At 40.1% G+C, this 19,561-nt stretch overlaps 1 protein-coding gene across 7 annotated transcripts in view; it reads left to right on the forward strand.

The window, feature by feature from the left end:
* Window positions 1–19,561, forward strand: part of prkcaa (protein kinase C, alpha, a) — a 145,686-nt gene that overhangs the window by 37,605 nt on the left and 88,520 nt on the right. For all 7 annotated transcript variants that reach the window (XM_085354987.1, XM_085354988.1, XM_085354989.1 and 4 more), the window contains one exon: window positions 12,948–13,030. In XM_085354987.1, coding sequence (XP_085211113.1) covers window positions 12,948–13,030 — 83 coding nt within the window. The remainder of the gene's footprint in view (window positions 1–12,947; window positions 13,031–19,561) is intronic.

Genomic DNA, 19,561 nt, shown 5'->3' on the forward strand with positions numbered 1-19,561 from the left:
CATGTAGGTGCAAAAATTGTCCCACTGTTCCAGCGCAGCTTCTGTCACATGATGTATTTTTCCCAGCATCTTTTCGCATGCAACATTCCCAATCATTCTGTCTTTCCACATTTTAAGCGTTGGAATATGAGAGTCCTTCCAGTGTTCCAAAATGACACGGGCACATGTTACCAATGCAGTACTTAACACTCTAAACTGGTGTTTACTTAATTGCGGCACAGGGTTTTGTTTTCTTTGCCCTGCAGAGAGTTTAAAGGCCATTCTTTGGATTAGCCCTATCAACATCCCATTAAGAGCCTACCCTGTCGATTACTTCAAATCTCAGCCAGGGCAAGACTTCATGTGAGATCACTCACTGTCAACAGGATGCATTGTCTGATTTGAAGTATTCACCCAGCAGCATTTTGATTTGGTTATTAAGGACCCAGAAATTCCAGCATAATGAACAACTAAGTGTCAAACAACTAAGGTATTTTTTTGCATTAGAGAAAACAAAAACTTTGTACACATCTCAGAATGTTTCTTTGTCATTTTAATTGGCTACAAGTGCTTAGCAGTTTGAGCCTCAATATAGAGTTTGTGAGATGCTAACGTCTGAGCTATTTGATATCTGTAAATCACCCCAAACCCTGTGGGATTCCTGTGGGAACCACAACAAACATCCGTGTGAGATCCAAGTAAGAATAACTGGATGGAACGTGATTATAAACTGAAAATATGTGTCATGTTCTACCTCCAAATGATATCTCCACAGTATGGACTATGTAACAAGATACTTTTGAGGTGTGTGCAGTCTCTTACAATATTAATGGTAAATGGTCTGTATTTATATAGCGCTTTACTGGTCCCTAAGGACCCCAAAGCGCTTTACATATCCAGTCATCCACCCATTCACACACACATTCACACACTGGTGATGGCAGCTACATTGTAGCCACAGCCACCCTGGGGCGCACTGACAGAGGCGAGGCTGCCGGACACTGGCGCCACCGGGCCCTCTGACCACCACCAGTAGGCAACGGGTGAAGTGTCTTGCCCAAGGACACAACGACCAAGACTGTCCAAGCCGGGGCTCGAACCGGCAACCTTCCGATTACAAGGCAAACTCCCAACTCTTGAGCCACAATCGCCCCGTTTAATAAAAGTATATTTTTCCAGCTGGTTAACCGTTAAGGAATATGGATGTTATAACCTTACATAATGCACCTCTTACAGTTGAGGATAATTGTTGGAGTGTAGAATAAACGTCTTCCAAATATCAGATGGTACAAACAAAATGTTTCATATGCATGGCAATGCAGTGGAAAAAGTGTCTAAATAAATCCAGCTGTGTCTATGTTCGTGTTAGCTCAGGGCTTGGAGCAGGAAGCAGGGCCCAACTCTCTGATTCTACTGGGAGGAGAGCTAGGCTGATCCTCCTCTGAACTGCAGGAATTAGTGTTTAAATTGGCATTTCTTGATCTGCTTTGAGCCTATGTGAGCCATTTGAGCCACACAGGAACTGGGCTCTGCATGAAGAGGTTCTTCCTTTGATTTTATTATGGGTTAAACTGAAGGAATTGTTTTTTCTATAGTGACAGTTCTAGAAAGAGTGTTTGTGTGTGTTTATGTGTGTGTGTGTGTGTGTGTGTGTGTGTGGTTGTGGGTCACACTCCAAATGACTACTGTTTTCAATCTTTGGTCCCTGATAAAAGGAGTAAAATGCACTTCAGAATCGGTGAAATTGTCAATTGTCCATTAAAGAAGAAGCAAGAAGCAAACAGTTTGCAGCCCTGAACTTTATTTTTATTCCTCAGTAGGATGCTTCTGGATTTGTGTTAACCGCTGTTATGGGCAGCACTTTTAGTTGTCTGGCTCACTGGTTCGACCCTGAAAAGGATAAGCGGAAGCGAATGGATGGATGGATGTTATTCTTCCTTGCAAACCATTATCAGTACTGAGTGATTTATTCTTAAACACAAAGCATTGCTCTTCAAAACGAACTAGCCATGTGTGAAAAGACTTTCTTTACCTCAAAGGAGTCAGTCAGGCATTTATCAAAGGCGAGTTAGCAGAGAACAGTAGCAATTTTAGAAGAATCCTAAGTATGTCTTATATACACAAACACACACAGACACACACACAGATTGTGGCGCAACTGTAAGTGACAGCAACGCTGCAGTTGAGATTAATGCTGAACTGAAATGACTGCACATAGTTACCATAAGCCTTCAGCATGCTTATGTCATCATTTGATGATGTTTTCCTGCTGTGTTGATAGACCTTATCCTCTTTGTGATAACATCTTTGATCACATACAGATATATATTGATCACAAAGAGTAATAGGAATTCATGTACTGGTTAAGCCAAACCTGAATAGACTGAGTTGGTTTGGGCATTGTGAATGTGAATAGCCAGATTGCTTGACATAGTCGATGTCCTATTATACAGAGCATTTGATTGGACCGTGTTCTGATAATAAGCTGGAAGATCGCTCTCATGTTTAGTCTGAAGGATTCAATGTCCATATTTTCCAAGATGAATGTAAAATTTCTATCTTTCTGACCACAGATCAGTTTCCACTTTGCCACAGCCCATTTTCAATGGCAGATACCAGCCTCACGCTCACATATAGCTTCTTAATTGCATGATAGAGCTTTAACCTGCGTATGTGGCTGGAAAACTGGAAAACTGTGTTCGCTGACAGTGATCTCTGTTCTGGAGATGTTCCTGAGCCCATGCAGTGATTCGGTGCCTGAACATCATTGACATCTAATACTGAGTTTCAGTTGGGGTGTTTTGTGAAATAAATATGCATTTATGAGATTAGCAAATAATTACATTCTGCTTTTATTTATATTTCATAGCTTATCCCACCTTTTTTGGAATTATGGTCGTACCTAATGATTGTATAATAGTAATACATTTCTTTCCCCTCCCTCTGTTCCATAATTAATGCATTTGTGTAATCATACACAACTAATGTCTCAGTTACTGGGCTTTCTGCATGAAACAGTCAGTTTAAAATCGTCCTTGAAACAACACTGATGATCATTAGGGTAGTGCCCTGTTTACATTTAAACTATATAACCACAATATTGGCCTTTATCAACTGTGCGTGAAGTGTAAATATCACAGGGAAGCTTTCAACTTAAGCGTGTTAACACATGTGCGACTGCCAAGTAGTGCACTAGGTTTAATGATAAATGTGTTCGCATGAATTTTGTTTCCTTGTAATGCTTTGTGATTACAAGGAAACAAACAGCAGCTCGTTACAGCAGCTGTGTAACGAGAACAAACTACAGTTTTATTTGACTTCTTTTATTTACATCCTTGAGTGGCATTTCCTATCTGTTTGATAAATGTGATCAAATGCGTATCTGCCAAATTTAGGTATTGATTGTTTTTCACAGCAACATTTACTGGAGGCTTTGAATGAGTGGGGACCTGTGTGTGTGAAGGACAGCATTAGATGCAATCAGAAGAAGGTTTTGTAATAAGCTTTTGTAAATGGCTTGTACAATACAACCTCCTACTCTTTGCTTAAGAATTGAGTATTTTCAAAAGCTATTACTTAAAAAGCTTTTCTTAAGAAAAGGGCAATTAAGCCATATTCCACTGCTGCTGGTCAGGGCAAGGCTGTCTGAAATGATTGGTTTCATAAAAGATGCTGCTGTTCCATGGTATGCAGTAATATTTGGGTTTATTGGGAGCTGAACTAAAATCTGTTGAACCACCATGCGTTTAACTTACCTTACAGACAGTAAATATTGAACTAACTAGTCTGATTCTTCTAGTCATCATTTTTCTTACCCACTTATCAGACTCACCGTTTTTTGGAAGTGGAGCCTATCCCGCCTTTTATTGGGCAAGAAGTGGTGCACATCCCGAACAGGCTGCCACTCTGTCAGACTAACAGGCAGAGACAGATAAGCTTGTACACTCTCATTCACACCTACAGCTAATTTAAAATCACTGGTGGACTTAACAAGCATGTCTTCGCGCTGTGTGAAAAGAGCTGGAGCACACAAAAAACCCCACACAGGCACAAAAAGTTTTAGCTGTCGTGTAAAGAGATGCGCTGATCCATGGATATCGTCCGTGTCGACTATGTAAGACAGCATTTGCTGTTGTAAGTTATTTAAGATATTTACCTGTCGCATCAATTTTACATTGGCTAGATGTGCAAAATTGCATGATGATGAGCTAAAAGACTTTAAAACAGATCACAACGTGGAAGTAAATTTACTATCAGCTGAATTATTTTTGGTTTACAGGCTTGTTGCACTTCTATCGACCCAGAATTTTACAATTGGTGGATCTTTAATAGTGTGCTACTTTTTGTTTTGTAGTTATTTTGCAATATTTACATGAAACTGTAAGAAAATGTAGAAACCTGTCTGTGAGAACTTTACCTGTATTTCACTGACAGTCAGCCAGTAAGGTATTCAATTAGAACTCAAAGGTCAAAACCGAGTAAGAGGCAAGTATTCACTGATGCTGCCATAAATTCACATTCAATGCAATTTACTTTGCTGTACAAAGCAGTACAAGGTTTATTGATTTATCAGGTAACTACTGTTTCCTGGTGTTCAGTGGATGACATTAAAGAGAATTAGAAAGGGATTTTAATCAGTGTCACTAATCTACAGTAGCTCTCTTTAACAGGTAGAACGATTGGGGTCCAAGTCGAATCAGGGGTAGATCACTTAAAGTCTGTGTTAATATTTTATATTTTCTTTCATGTTGTCACTTCACATGAGAAGCGATCCATTCTCCTCTGATGGATCTGCTATGTCTCGTATGACAGTGATGCACAATGCTGCCAATTGTAATGCAGACAGCTTACAGTTAGGATGATAGTGATAGTGTTGATGATGAAGCAGCCGCTTGAGTGTTGTTGACGTTTAACATCACTTTATCATCCACAGTCAGTAGCTGTTTCGACCGCCAATACTTCAGGTAGAGAGTTTATTCATGTCAATGTGTGACTACTTAATTACTGTGGTCAGGAAACTTTGAAATGAAGGTCAAAATGTACAAAAGTGGACACCCCCCCCAAAAAAAGAACCTCCCAGTTATTTAGGGTATTATCTTATCTTTAGTATCAACACAATTTCATTTAATTTTAGGGTTATGGTTATGGTTAGGGTTAGACATGGGTGTATGTCACAACAGCCTTTTTAAAGTAACTCCGAGGTCCTTTTTGAACATAAAATTGTGACTTTGAAAGGATGACCCAGTTTTCTGCTGGGACTCTATTACATAGATGTATTAGTTTTGAAATATAGTGATACCGTGCTATCCTTTAGTTGTTGTGCCGTGTTAGGATGAGTCTTCTAGTACTAGACTCATTAAAAACAAATATCTATAAGCACAGTACTTTTTTTGTTTGTTTGTTTCTATTTGTAGCAAATAATGCAATCCTAGATTTCCGCTATCACACCTATCCATGTGGTAACACGGTTTATTCTGTTCCACGCTCACTAGAATAAAATATTGCTGGCAGAAACACTGTATGTTTGGGAATTATTTTTAGGTGAAAATAGAGCTGGGCGATAGAACGATAACGATATGTATCGCGATATAACTTTTACTCGATAGAGAAATTAAGCTATCGCGATAGACCTCGCCGCTCTTGTCCTCTTAAAAAAAAAAAAAAAAAAAAGGTCAGCCAAATTAAGTAGCGCAGAGCCGAACCAATCACAGCCGCAGCGTCACGTCGCGTGACTTGTTACGTACAGCACAAGTGCCAAGCCGCACGTGTGTTTGTTTGGGAAGCAGCCAGCGGGTAATGGAGCCAGCGCGTAATGGAGGAAATGAGTGTGCCGACTAGAAAAATCAACCGAGCGTGACCGAAGAGAAAACAGATGATGGTTCCAATGCCGGAGAGATTGTCGAACGGAAGAGCCATAGAAGTTCCGTAGTGTGAAGGTATTTCGGCTATTTCAAGTCTGACAAAAAACAGAGTAGCGTGCACTGCAAATTGTGCCGAAAGCAAGTCTGGAAATACAATAAACTGGTGCATGCGTCACACTGTGCGCCACGTTATTGTTTCGGTGAAATTAACTTCTACAATACTGTTACTGTTAATTCTACTCTCTGCAGTGTTTAAATGCTTACATATACACACAGTTACTGTCCGTCCACACATACGACTCGGTTCTGCTTCTATGCCCCAGCTTTGTTTACTTTTTCCCACCGAGGCTTCTAGACTTCTGATTGGCCAACATTTCTGCACGGTTAGGAATCTAGCGCCACCTGCTGCTTTGGCATGTTCATAGCAGCGTTTTCCTTCATTTCTGCCTTTATGTGTGGACGGGATTATTTTTTAAAACGAAAACGGAAAATCTCCGTTTTCAAAAATACCCGTGTACGTGTGGACGTAGCCTCAGTCTCTGACTGGAAGCGCTAATTCGTCATTCGGCTTTTGTCAGACTAAAGTAACTGTTAAAACTGTTTGAAAAGCTCAGCTATACAACAAGGAGAGATTGAGAATTTCCTTTTAGTTCTCAGTTTATTTGATATTGACAAAAGTTAGTCAGTTTTGTCTGTTCTTCTGTAAAACAAACTAAGATTTATTTTTAGAATTAATATTTTGTTTCTAAGTGGAATTGACAATTTAGTCTGTTTCGTTTGTTCTATTTTGAAACTTAAACGCTTTAGCGGCTGCCTTTTGTGTAGTTTGCAATATTTGCCTTTATTTATCTGAAAAAGTCTCATGTTCCTTAAGTACATCTACCCTGTTGAACTTATTATGAGAAATAAATATTTAAATCAAAACAAGCTGCTGATTATTTCACATTTTACTTGTGAGCAACGGCACATTTAAATCTTACAAATATAGTTATTTGGCTTATATCGTGATAGATATCGTTATCGCCTGAAATGAAAAAAACATATCGTGATATGAAAAAATCTCATATCGCCCAGCTCTAGGTGAAAATATACAAGTTCCTGCCAGTTTGGATTAATTTATTTCCTTGGTGTTTCATTACTCTGGATGAACCAGAGACGATATTTGTCAGCTGTACTTCCTTACCCGTTACATAATGCCTATTGCTCCCTGTGAGACCTCTCTATTCTCGAGGGGCAACATTATGGAGGCATATTGCTCAGTGTTTTTGTCAGACGCTCAATTGTCAAACTGAGAGGAAAGGCGTGTATAATTATATCACACAGTGAGTAAAATCTCAATCCAACTCAATTTGATCTATACCGTTTGTCTTTTCCAGGTGTAAATTGTTCCTTTTTAATGATAAGTCTGATTGTCACAGAGTTATTGTTCAGTGAAAGTAGTTCTGCTGTTCCAAATGGGAAAAAAATTTAAAAGAATAGAAATAATAAATGCTTCCCAGTCTAGGAAGAGAGGCCTTTGTCAAGGCCACCGGTGGGCTGCATGGCCTCCTGATAATTAGATTTAAAAGCTCTGGGTTACTTTGTTTTTGCGAGGTGCCTTGGAATTAAATCGCATCCACATAGCCAAAACCCAGTGAATTTAATCGTTGCCTCCGTCTTATTTCCTGCCTGCATTCACGAAAACTTCAGGAAATTGCTACTATGAACTTGTGACCTGAGAACGGTTTGGAATAAATTGATTTTCCAGAGTGGGAGTAGGAGCATATCTCAGCTATGTTCTCTTTTGGGAAAAAAGTAGTGATTTAAAAACCTCTATTACACTTAGAGAATGAACAATCCTTTCCAGAGAGTGAGGAAATTTTTAGGTCAGAGGAAGACAAAACTCTAACAAATGTCATTAAATCTTCACAACTGAGCTGCTTTTTTGGTTCAGTCCATGAAATCTTACATCGGATTTGGAAAAGTCACGTGGCAAACCTTCACGTAACCAACTGTTTGATCCTTAATTGCCTAATAATAAATTGCCCACTCCTAGAGGTTGATGTTTTGATCTAAATATCTAGCAGTTTTGCTAATTGCAGTGGTATATATAAACCTATAAAGTTGTTGCCAGTTTCGACCACCCTGTTATTAAGACTTTGCATCATTTATCCCCTCTACTTACTGACCCACTTACATAATGTTTATCCGTCCCCGGGAGACCTTTTAGTTACTTTAGTAACTATCAAGTAACTATCTTGGTGCCCTAATGGAAACAAGCTGCAGCAGTGGCAATCAGAGATGATGTATGTGATAAACCTCTTAAGTAGGGCTGGGCGATATATCGAGTTTTTAAAAAATATCGATATATTTTCATACGAGATATAAGATGTGACAATATCGTTTATATCGATATAGTCTATGTTACGTTATAATTATACTTGTGGAGCCGCAGGTTTGCCTCTCTTTCGTCCACTTTTGTCTCTACGCAACGTTACTCGGCCTCGCCTCTCCTGCACTGAACACAACTCCCCCATAGCTTCACCTGCAGGCAATGACAAGATGAAAGCGGAAAATCTCCGTTAGCGAGTTACCGTGCGTGGGGCTGGATGGCGTCAACGTGTTAGCGAGCTAACCGCGCTAACGACATGCAGCCCAGAGGGGCTGCACGGGCTAAAATCCTTTCCTTTTCTCAAAAATCGACAGTGCGCCTTATGTATGAATTCTGGTTGTGCTTACTGACCGCGAACCGATTTTATGTGGTACACAGCGCTCAGCAATCTGTCAAAAAATGTTTTAATATGACTTTGCTAAGCTACGGAGCTGCACCGCTTGATGGATTGTCGGAGAATTACGGCTACAGAGGAGGAGCCTCGCGGAGTGATACGTACAGTGTGTGTATAAGGACCACAAATGGCACCTGTTCAGAGACGTGGTGCAGCTGTGAAATCTGTCTCTTTGTTATTATGCTCAGCGTCTATTAGTTTACATTTTGACTGCACAATTGTGAGCTTTTTGTTATGCACAAAAACAACATTGTTTTCTTTTATTTATGGACCATGATTATTTAATATATGCTGATAATTTATTTTTGAGTAATATCTACGCTGTATGTAAATAAAAGTGCCCGTGTGACATCTGGGACACAGTGTGACTAAGAACTCTCTTTTTGTTCTTAACTTATGGCTTAAAAAAAAAAAAAATCGAGATATATATCTTATATCGCCATCCAGCTAAAAAATATCGAGATATGAATTTTGGGTCATATCGCCCAGCCCTACTCTTAAGTGTTGCTTCAAAGAAATGCTGCTGGGAAAACTGATCAGAAGCAACTCCGCTCTAATGAGAACACCAGATGATACCGAGTTTTGATGTTCTTAATCTTTGCCTCGTTTCTTTTTTTCTCCTTTGCCTCGTTTCTGCTAAACTAATTGCCTGCCACCTCTGTTGCTCAAATTTACACCATCGCCTTTATCCTTCCCTTCATATCGACATGCAAGCCCCATTATAGAAATCTCAGAAAAAAGCAATCGGTTTGTATGTTGCAGACAACAGCTTTCTTTGCCAGGAATAAAAAATTGACCAGTTTGATCCAAACAATTTAACTTAAACAAGTTTACTGATGTAAGAATCTGAAAACGATGCATCGCTGGAGTGCCAAAATAAAGCGGACGAAAGCTACTAGCACATATGTTTTGCATTTTCTTTATTGCACAAGTCATAATTAAACACAAGAAGAAGAAGAAGAAGTGAAATGATGAAATACATGCAAAATATGCAGTGCTGATGCAGAGGAACTCGTTGCTCTGGTCTAATCCATTCAGTGTTTTTGAAAGAGTACCTTTTAACTCAAGCCATAATCTCATGTTAATTCTAAACCAGTAGTTTTGGTGCCTAAACCAAACAACAAAGGAGAACAGGAGTAAACCACAATCGAAATTCAAACTTTAAAAATGTCGCTGTAGAAATTTAGACCCTATTTAAAAGAATTTTTCAAAAGTTTTTTAGATGAATTTGTGTTTTTGCCACCAGCTGCCCTCATTTGAGATGATATGGTCATTCAGGTGGGGGACTTGATAACTACAACATAATGTCTTTCAACATAAATATACTACGTTATGAGTTAAATATGCTCAGCAACAGGATCAGCACTTATTTTGAATGAACAGACCAAAGAAGATTTGGCGTTTGGTGAATGCTGGCTGCTAAAAGAACAAACGAACTACAACCTTTAAAGAAAGTCCAGTGGAAGAACAAAACACAAGACTGGGTTAAGGAGTAGTTGCTGTAACATTCTGTCGACATTTAGTGTTCGTAGGGTGAACTTAAGGGACTTTGTCCCTTGTCCTTATCAGCTATTTACCTCAGGATGAATTGTGGAGGTCCTAAATCACTGACCTGTCTGATTTGTGGGTTGGCTGTGGTGTGAGTTATGGGTCATGGTTTCATGTTGGCTATTGACCGTACTGACTGATAGCTCCTAGGAGACAAGAGGGGCCGGAAGGTGTCAAGTTGTGGTAGTGTGATATATCTGTGTGCGGGCGGCTGTATTGATTTGCCATCATTAAAGCACATGTGAATACCATCATGTTTTCAGCATAACACTTTCTTTATTGTTTAGTACAGTGTATATAGAAAAAATGCAGTAGAGAAAGTGATTTGTGACCATATTACTTTAATTAAAACCAGTTTTACCTGGTATCTAGGCAAAACTGAAAACAAAACTCTTGGTATTGACACAAGCAGTCTCTGTGACACTGTTTGGTTTGGGTGTCTGCCACCCACATTCCAAATATCGGCAAAGAAAATACCATATGAAATGTAATGACGGCTATGATGACAGACAGTGACAATCCAGAATGTCAGAAGGTTTTCTATCTCACAAGCAGACAAGTTGAAATTCTGTTTGTGCATAAAACACAGAAACAGTTTAGCAAGTCTTAGTGGTACTATTATTTTCTCGAGTTTAATTTCAAGTCCATTGTATTGACTGTTCGGGAATTACAGCGATTGTTATGTATAGTCCCAATTTTCGGAGGCTCAAAGTTAATCGAACAATCAACTGACAAGCATTTGCATTTCACGATGAGGCCTGTTTCCTTCTTATTTCCTGACGAACTAGGTAGATAAAATATTTGGAGTTGATTGCAAGTGTTAAACTTGCATTTCACATCTTTTTATTGGAACTCTCAATATAGATGTCTAAAAAGATGTCAATGCAAATGGAGGAGACGATCATTAGGCTGGAAAAATAAACAAACAAATACATGTACGGGAGAACCAAGATCCGAACATTCCCAAGGTGGTAGGCATATCAAAGTCTACAATCAGGAAAGGACTTCTTGATTGTAAATACAGAGGGTTTACAGTAAGGTGCAAACCACTGGTTACATTAAAGAACAAGAAGCCCCGATAAGACTTTGCCAGAAAACATCTTTAAGAGCCTGCATAGCTCCGGGAAAACAAGCCTTTGGGAATACGAAACCAAGATTGCCTTTTGCCAGAATAATGGAAAGAGAGAAGTAATGGAAAAGGAGAGAAACGGCTTTGATCTGAAGCATACCACATCTTCTGTCAATTATGGTAATGGCATGGGGATGTATGGCTCCCAGTGGAACCTGGTCACTAGTGTTTATTGATTATTCAACTGCCGATAGAAGTTGAAGGATGAATTCTGAAATGTACTCTCTGCTCAGATTCAGCCAAGTACTGCAAAACTAATTGGGCAACACTTTGCAGTGCAAATGGATACAGACCCAAAGCAAAGGGCAAAACGAACATGAGAGTTTCTGATGGCAGTCGCTGGAGACAAAACTGAAAGTTGCTGCTGAAATAAGCAGCAGCTTTAGTGAAGACCTTGCGGAGCATCACAAGGATGATGATCTCTTCTTGACTGAAGTCATTTGCAGTCAAGCAATCATTATATTTAAACTGATGTTGATTTCTTGTATTATAAGTCTCTGTAAATGCAAGATTATGTATAAAAGTGGCTGTAAGTCATTGAAACCCCTTGAAATAAAGCTTAAAGTCTGCACTTAAAAACCTCCTGGGGTGGTGTACAGATGTATGCTTAGCTATGGGGATGATCACAGCTCATTTTTAACACTCAGTCATGTGTTCCTTGTTCCTGGTTAGAGCTGTTTGACAGGGATGCAGTTAAATAACGAGAGGTGAGAGGTGGGTGTGCATGAGTGAAAGATACGACCCGATTCACATTACTTTGCTGAACAGCTGAAAGATTAAAAAAGTGAAACTGAAAAACGGGCCGTGTCTCTGAAAACGCATCACATCATTGATTTCTCATAAATCACTAATGGAGTCTGTTCAGGGATTTTCAGTGTGAAGTGAAGACTATTGAAAACCACCAATTTAGATGCTTTCATCTCATTCTGTAAGCAGTAGCCTTGAAAACACTAGGAAGTACTAGGAAGAAAAAGAGGGGCTCGCTTGCGTTTAGAAAGGAGAGAGAAGCAGAAATAACATTTATCTAGACACATTTATTTTTAACAAGGGGCAGCCTCGACATCTATTGACATAATGTGCAGTTTTTGTCAATTGTGCTAGCCAGTTTGCACAATTAGACCCTCCCCAGCCTGTCTCTTTTTTCTGTTTCCCAATTTCTAAGCACCAGAAACAGGCGCCGCTCTCCACGTTGAGTCGGTTGCTTACTTGGCTGCGCACTACAGTGCACTCGGTGATCTGGCTTTTATACCGAGAGAGTGACTCTGACAGCGTGTAGGCAGATACATTCAAGTGTGTGAGTCTGGATGTGTATTCTGTGGATACATGTTAAACAGTTTTGTCAGCCTGTGAATCTGTTTGTCTTGGGTGTGCTTCATGTGCATAATATAGAGTGTGAGTTTGTGTACGTGGTGTCTGCCTTAGCTCCGGTCATATCAGTGAGGAGGTGGCACTGTACTGTCCAATAAGAGCAGTCAGCCTGCAGGCAGGATTGGCCATCTGGACACATGATAGGGAGCCTAGCCCAGACATCAGTCTTTCTTCAATTCCTCTTAGTATTATCTGAGCTCCATGTCTTTCTGCTGCCTGTATATCCATTAATAATAAAACACTGTATTTTAACATAACCCTTTCTCTCCTTTCTCTCTCTCTCCCCATCTCCCACAGTTTGCTGTTTTGTGGTCCACAAGAGATGCCATGAATTTGTCACGTTCTCCTGCCCAGGGGCAGATAAGGGGCCCGATACAGATGTAAGTAACCCAGCCCAGCTGTTGCCTCTTACATCTTTGTTGACGAGGAAGTGCTTTCCTTGTCATTAAACTGAAGTACGTGCCACCGATATGCAGTTGCACCAACCAGACCTCGCTCTTTCCCGAACAGTGTCGCTCTTTGACAGCTGTAGTGCTTCCATGTTTCCTTATCGTGTTATGAAGCAGCTGTCTGTAAAGGGGGAAATGAAAAATTAAACTGACATTTCTTCTGAGAAGTATCACTTTCCAAGCATCTTGAGCTACAAAGATACTCCAGATGTTTAAAAATGAAATAAAATCCTGCCTTTTATAGAGTAACGTTGATAGCTACATATATAAATATTGATCTCAGAAATGTGGTGATTATGGTGGTGTTACGTCCCTGTGCAGCTTCTAATCGTCTCAGTGTTTTCAGCTGGTGCTAATTGGCCACACCTAGTCAGGTGTGGATAAAAGCATACCTGAGGCAAGCTTCCCGGCAGTGCACTAGTCTTTGCCATCTGCCCATTTCTCCGAGAGAGAAATGACTTCAAAACATGGCAGGAGAATGGCCCCCACAGCGCACCCGAACCACTGGATTCCCTCAGGATAAAGGGTTTGTTTATTTCCTTGAATGTGTCACCATCCTTTATATAGTTGCATTAATAAACGAATCTAATGGTTATCTGAAGAAGCCCATTCAAATTTTAAGTCCTGTTGACTCAGTGCTGAATTACTACAGCAGCAGGTGGCAAACTCATTCATTGTTTGTGTTGCCGTTGAATAACTGGTTGCCACCTTTAGTGAAAGTGACTAAAATATTTCTCTCAGTGATCTTCTCTCCCGAAACCCTTAAGGGAAACTTGACTTTATTGTCTCTCTGAAATAGTGCTGTGTACCACATTTGATGCTTTTATGGCATCAGCTGATTTGCACCAGTATTTAAAAATGAATTGCCCCACCAGCATTACCCAATGAATCCCATCAGTGTCAGTGAGGCTTTAAGGTTTGTCTAAGCTAACCTTACATTCAGCAGATTGTTGGAAACATTACTCAGAGATTTTGCTCCATTTTGATATGACAGCATAACACAGTTGCTGCAGATTTGTTGGCTGCACATCCATAATTTGAACCTCCTGTTCCACCACATGCCAACGGGGCTCTTTTGGATTGAGATTTGTTGACTGTGCGGGCCAGATGAGCACAGTAATATCATTGTCACGTTTCAGAAACCAGTTTGTGATGATTTGAGCTTTGTGACATGGCGTGTTATATTACTGAGAGCAGCCATCAGAAAATGAACACACTCTGGTCATAAAAGGCGTGATCACCAACAGTACTAAGGTAGACTGTGGTGTTTAAACAATGCTCAGGTGGTGCTGAGGAGCTCAGAGTGTGTCGAGAAAATATGCCCAAGACCATTACACCAGCAGCAGCAGCAGCAGCAGCCTGAATTATTTATACAAGGCAGAACGCTGTCGTGTTGCTTATGCCAAATTCTGACCCTACGACCTACCTGTCACAGCAGAAATGGAGACATTTTTCCAATCTATTGTCCTACTTTGGCCAACTTGTGCAACTTGTAGCCTCAGTTTCCTGTTCTTAGCTGATAGGAGGGACTCTCGGTGTGGTCTTCTACTGCTGACATCAACAAGCCATTTTCACCCAGAGAACTGCTGCTCACTGGATATTTTGTCTTTTCCTCACCATTCTCTGTATATCCTAGAGATGGCTGTGTGGGGAAAGACAGATCAGCAGTTTCTGAACAGACCCGGCTGAAGCCAACAGCCATGCCAAGTTCAGAATCATTTAAATCACCTTTGTTCCCCAATTTATTTTCTGGAACATATTTTCATGGCTAAATGCTAAAGTTCCTGTCATCTGACTGACTGATGAATTTGCATTCATGAGCAGATGATCAGGTATACCTAATGAAATTGCTGCTGAGTTTATATGGAAAGTTGACAATGCTGTTGATTTGATTTCATTTACAATGAATTTCATAAAATAACTATTACAAAAAATTTGATTAGGAACTAGTATCAAAAGCAATAGAAACCAATGCAATCTCCAAACATCTTTAAAAAACAGGTTGTGACTTTGTGTAGGACGGAGTTCAGAGACAACCCGACTGGCATACAAATGTTGCATTAATGATGACTGGGTCCTGATGTAGTTCACAGACAGATGGGCAATGTAGGATTGGTGGCTATAATCAACAAAACTACATCTGTCTTGGCAAAGCCAAGAGGTGCACACAGTTCGAGCAGCTGTTTCTCTGTACCTGTCAAAATAAATCGTGACCGAAAAGAAAAACTAATCCTAGCGAGACACTGTGAAATTTAGTGAGCGTCCATGAAATTTGCCATTGTATTAGTTTTGCTTCTTTTTGCATTTTGCATTATTAAACCACTTGGCATTTGTGCTTAAAGTTCTAGTTGAAATGGTTCATAAAGTGATCAATTCTGTAAATTAGTTTTTTGCCTGATAATTTTATCATTTTAACTTAGTAAATTAAAAAAGAGCTTTATTTTAAAATCCAATTTTTAATTGGCCTGTCAAAATTTTGAGATGAATATCATCTCTTATATGACACGTTTATGAGGTCTCCCACTGGCCTCTTTATCAGCTTCTAGTATCAGCTATCTGCCATCAACCACCGCTTGCTTGCATTTACATACCTGCTTGCCTACTGGACATTCATGACCTCCAAGTGTAGCAGCAGCATGGCCTGGCCCCTGTAACTAGAGATATGTCACACTGCCGTTCAAGATCATCTAGTCATACTCTTTAAATAGAGCACTCTGTGGAAGACATTGAAGCTGTAACTGTATGAAATAGTCTCAGGGTAAATCTCACTCATTTCTGTTTCATACATGTGTTACATAAAACTTCGGAGTGCTGCACTCCCTCCCCATTGGCAAAAGTGGGAACGTAAAACTCCCTTTTAACAGGAAGAACCAGGCTCAAGGAAGGGCAGCCATCTGGTGCGGCTGATTAGGGTGAGGGGAGGAAGACAGGACAAAAGACACACTCTGGAAGAAAGCCAGAGATTAATAACAACTCATGATTAAATGCAAAGTGGTTAGGGCTGCCGCGATTAGTCGACTAGTCACGATTACGTCGACTATCAAAATCGTCGATGACTGATTTAATCGTCGACGCGTCGTTTGAAGCTTTGTAAGATCACAAAAGACGCAGGAATAAGTAGTAGGATTTAAGAGTGTAATAACAGACTGAAACAGAAGATGGCAGCACTGCATGTACAAGGATGCCAGCTGCCGTTAAACCCCGAAGAAGAAGAAGCAGTGTCCCAGAATTCATAGCGCAGCCCAGCTCAGTTTCCAACAATGGCGGCAGCTAGTTAGTTTTAATATTACTCTTATTATTCTTTCTGGGTCACAAAATAAACGTTTAACATATTTTCAGGCGAGAATGTAGCTGTGTAAACCTCAAATATCTGCTCAGTTTATCAAGACACCACATATTTTCAAAAGCGCTCCGACGTTTTCGGAGACGTCTGTTAGTCACTAGCTCGATAGCTAAGCCGGGAGCAAGGCTCACTAGAGCCCGTGAGAACACCGGACTCCCAGCAAATTGTTTTCAAACCCACCGCCGTCTTTCGCTACTCAGGTTAAATATATTTAAGTCACTCAGATAACTTGAAAATGTTATTGTTTGGCTTTTTTTTTAGTATTTTATTTGTTCCTGAGTAAATCGGTTTGGCTGAGATTAAAGTTATATTTTTTACACAGCTGAATAAACGTCAAGCAGACAACTGATTATCAGAAGTGTGAGATGCTGGAGAATATACTCCGGTGTCCTGTTATATTTTAGATAGCAAGGAGTTTATTAAACTTCACCGAAACAATCTGCAAACTTCATTAAAATTTAATAAACTATCATCTTGTCTTTATTTTTAGTTAGCACATACCTTACACACTTAAAGCTGTAAGCTAATGATAGTTATATAAGAGCAGATGCATGCTTGTGCAGTAAGCATGCATCTGCTCTTAAGCTGTACGTTTTACGTCCAATGGATGCATGATCTGATTAGTCGACTAATCGCAAAAATAATCGGTGACTAGTCGACTATCAAAATAATCGTTTGTGGCAGCCCTAGCACATGGTGAGTGAAAAGAGTTGAGAGAATGAGAAAGACTCGGCGCATCATGGGAAGCCCCCAGCAGCCTAAGCCTATTGCAGCAATAAGGGAGGATTCAGGGTCACCTGATCCAACCCTTGTAAGCTTTATTAAAAAGAAAGTTTTAAGCCTGATCTTACAAGTAGAGAGGGTATCTGTTTTCCAAATCCAAACTGGGAGCTGCTTCTGCCGAAGAGGGTCCTGAAAGGATCTCCCTCCCATTCTACTTTTAAATATCATAGGAACCACAAGTAAGCCTGCAGCCTGAGAGCGATGTGCTCTATTGGGCTGAAATGTAATATTTAATACAAGGTCTTTAAGGTAAGATGGAGCCTGATTGTTCAAGGATAATGATTGGTTCGAGTCTGGATTTCTGAGAATGCTGCAGCATTTTGGGTCAACCGAAGGAGTTTTTAGGACATCCTGGTAATAAGAAATTACAGTAGTCCAGCCTAGAAGTGACAAATCAATGAACTAGCCTTTCAGTGTCACTCTGGGACTTCAATTTCAGAGATATTGTGCAAATGCAAGAAAGCAGTCCTACGTAACTGTTTTATATGCACATTGAAGAAAATATCCTGATCAAAAATTACTCCCAATATTCCTCACAGTGTTTCTGTAGGCCAAGGTAATGGCATGCTTTTACTTAAATGCCACTATATTTATCATAGTTACTCCTGCTCTTAAGGTAATTGTAAAAGATATTGTATACTTACCTAACAGAACGGCTCCTAAGAGGGGTCCTAATACACAGAAATCCACTGCAATAAAAGAAGGTGTTACTTAGAACACCGTGACTATGAATTATTCTGATCCGTTTGTTCATGCAGCGAAGTGCGTGACTCTGTAATTCTACAATTTAAGGAAAAAACATTACCACCAAAGACCAAATCCTTTAAAACTGCATGCTGTCTTTTCCCTTATCAGAATACTTGGTGCTTCTTTTTCATATACATTTCTGTGCACTTACAGTAGCACTACTGTTGCCAGGGGCAACCACACATATTACATGGCTTTCTGCCTCCTAGGCGTGCAATCCAGGAAGGCAATAACTCCCATAGCCAGCAAATATCCCAAAGATCTGCTGTATCTAGGCTACCTGCATTTTATGACTCATGTCTATGTTTTATAACTCCCTTCCTGGAAGAAACAAAGTGCGCACTAAGGTGCCCAACTAGTTCTTTTTAGTAGCAAACGCGTTGTTAGTGTTTAGCCTTGAATTGATGGGGCAGTATAACCATGAATGCATTCCTCACAGCAACAGCTGCAGGGTGTGTTTTAAGGGTACGGCAGGCTGCAGATAGGATTATACTTACCATCAGCCAGGTAGAGTATTCAGATAATCTACTACAGTATAGCCAGTGGTATTATATGAGATTAAATTTGAGAGTTCTGTCTATAAAGAAATAACCAAAACTGAATTCACCTACCAGCTTGAAAGAGGTTAGCTAAAGAAGATTTGATTTCAGGCCACAGGCTTACTGATCAAATGGCTAAATTAGTTCCAAGCTGATACTCGATTTGGTGTGGGCACAACACAGGACACCTTCATAGTTCAAGGGTTCATGTGTTGACCAATCGCAGTGTTTAGATAGCAGTCATGGGGGCTTACATAATGTTGAGTAAGTGATTTCTACCGTCTGGTTAATTGGTGTATAATACACAAATGGAAAGTGGTGAGGTATCAGGTGTAAGCAAATTCCAGGCTGGTATCAATAAGACAGATTAAAGCACTTAGTTTAACTAAATGTTTCAGTATGACTGACTGGTGTAATTTTACCAGCAGCTCAAGTAATTTCGTTGCCTTACAAGACAAGACCATCAATAATGCAAGCGCTCTTCGTTTCACTACAGGGGCTCAGCAGATGAAACTGAGAGGCTGATGTTGCTGCATCATTGATGTCTACTTAACCAGAGCAGCACATATGACCCCGGGGCAATTTGTAAATCTTTTTGTGCTGATTGCCCCTCTTCTTACCTACACAGACACACGCATTTAGACACCTAGCCCCTTGGGGTAATTCAGTGCACAGATAGCTGTGACAGAGTAACATAGTTAGGCTGTAGCGCAGTGCCCTTTATGTCTCATTTGCTTGGAAACAGACAGAACTGACCTGAGGGTTACATTGCAGCCAGGCAGAGTGTTTTTAAAAAAAAACATTTTACACGGAACCAACGATCCCGTAAGGGTCGAGAAGGAATGCACGTACACGATATCCCCCTGTTTCACTTTTAATCACCATACCTGTATAGGAAAATGTAAGTCACAAAAGAATGTTTAGCTAGAAGGTGTTACCAGCCCTTTGTTGGGGTTAATATGGGCTAATGTTTAAAATGACAGATCACACAGGAGAAGATTTTGGCAGAATCAAGTGGGTGGGTGAAAAGAGGTGTTGTGGTTACAAGGC

The sequence above is a fragment of the Diplotaxodon limnothrissa genome, linkage group LG6, assembly GCF_057381915.1.
Source record: "Diplotaxodon limnothrissa isolate DT_005_m linkage group LG6, D_limnothrissa_male_GT1.1, whole genome shotgun sequence".
Taxonomy (NCBI): Eukaryota; Metazoa; Chordata; class Actinopteri; order Cichliformes; family Cichlidae; genus Diplotaxodon; species Diplotaxodon limnothrissa.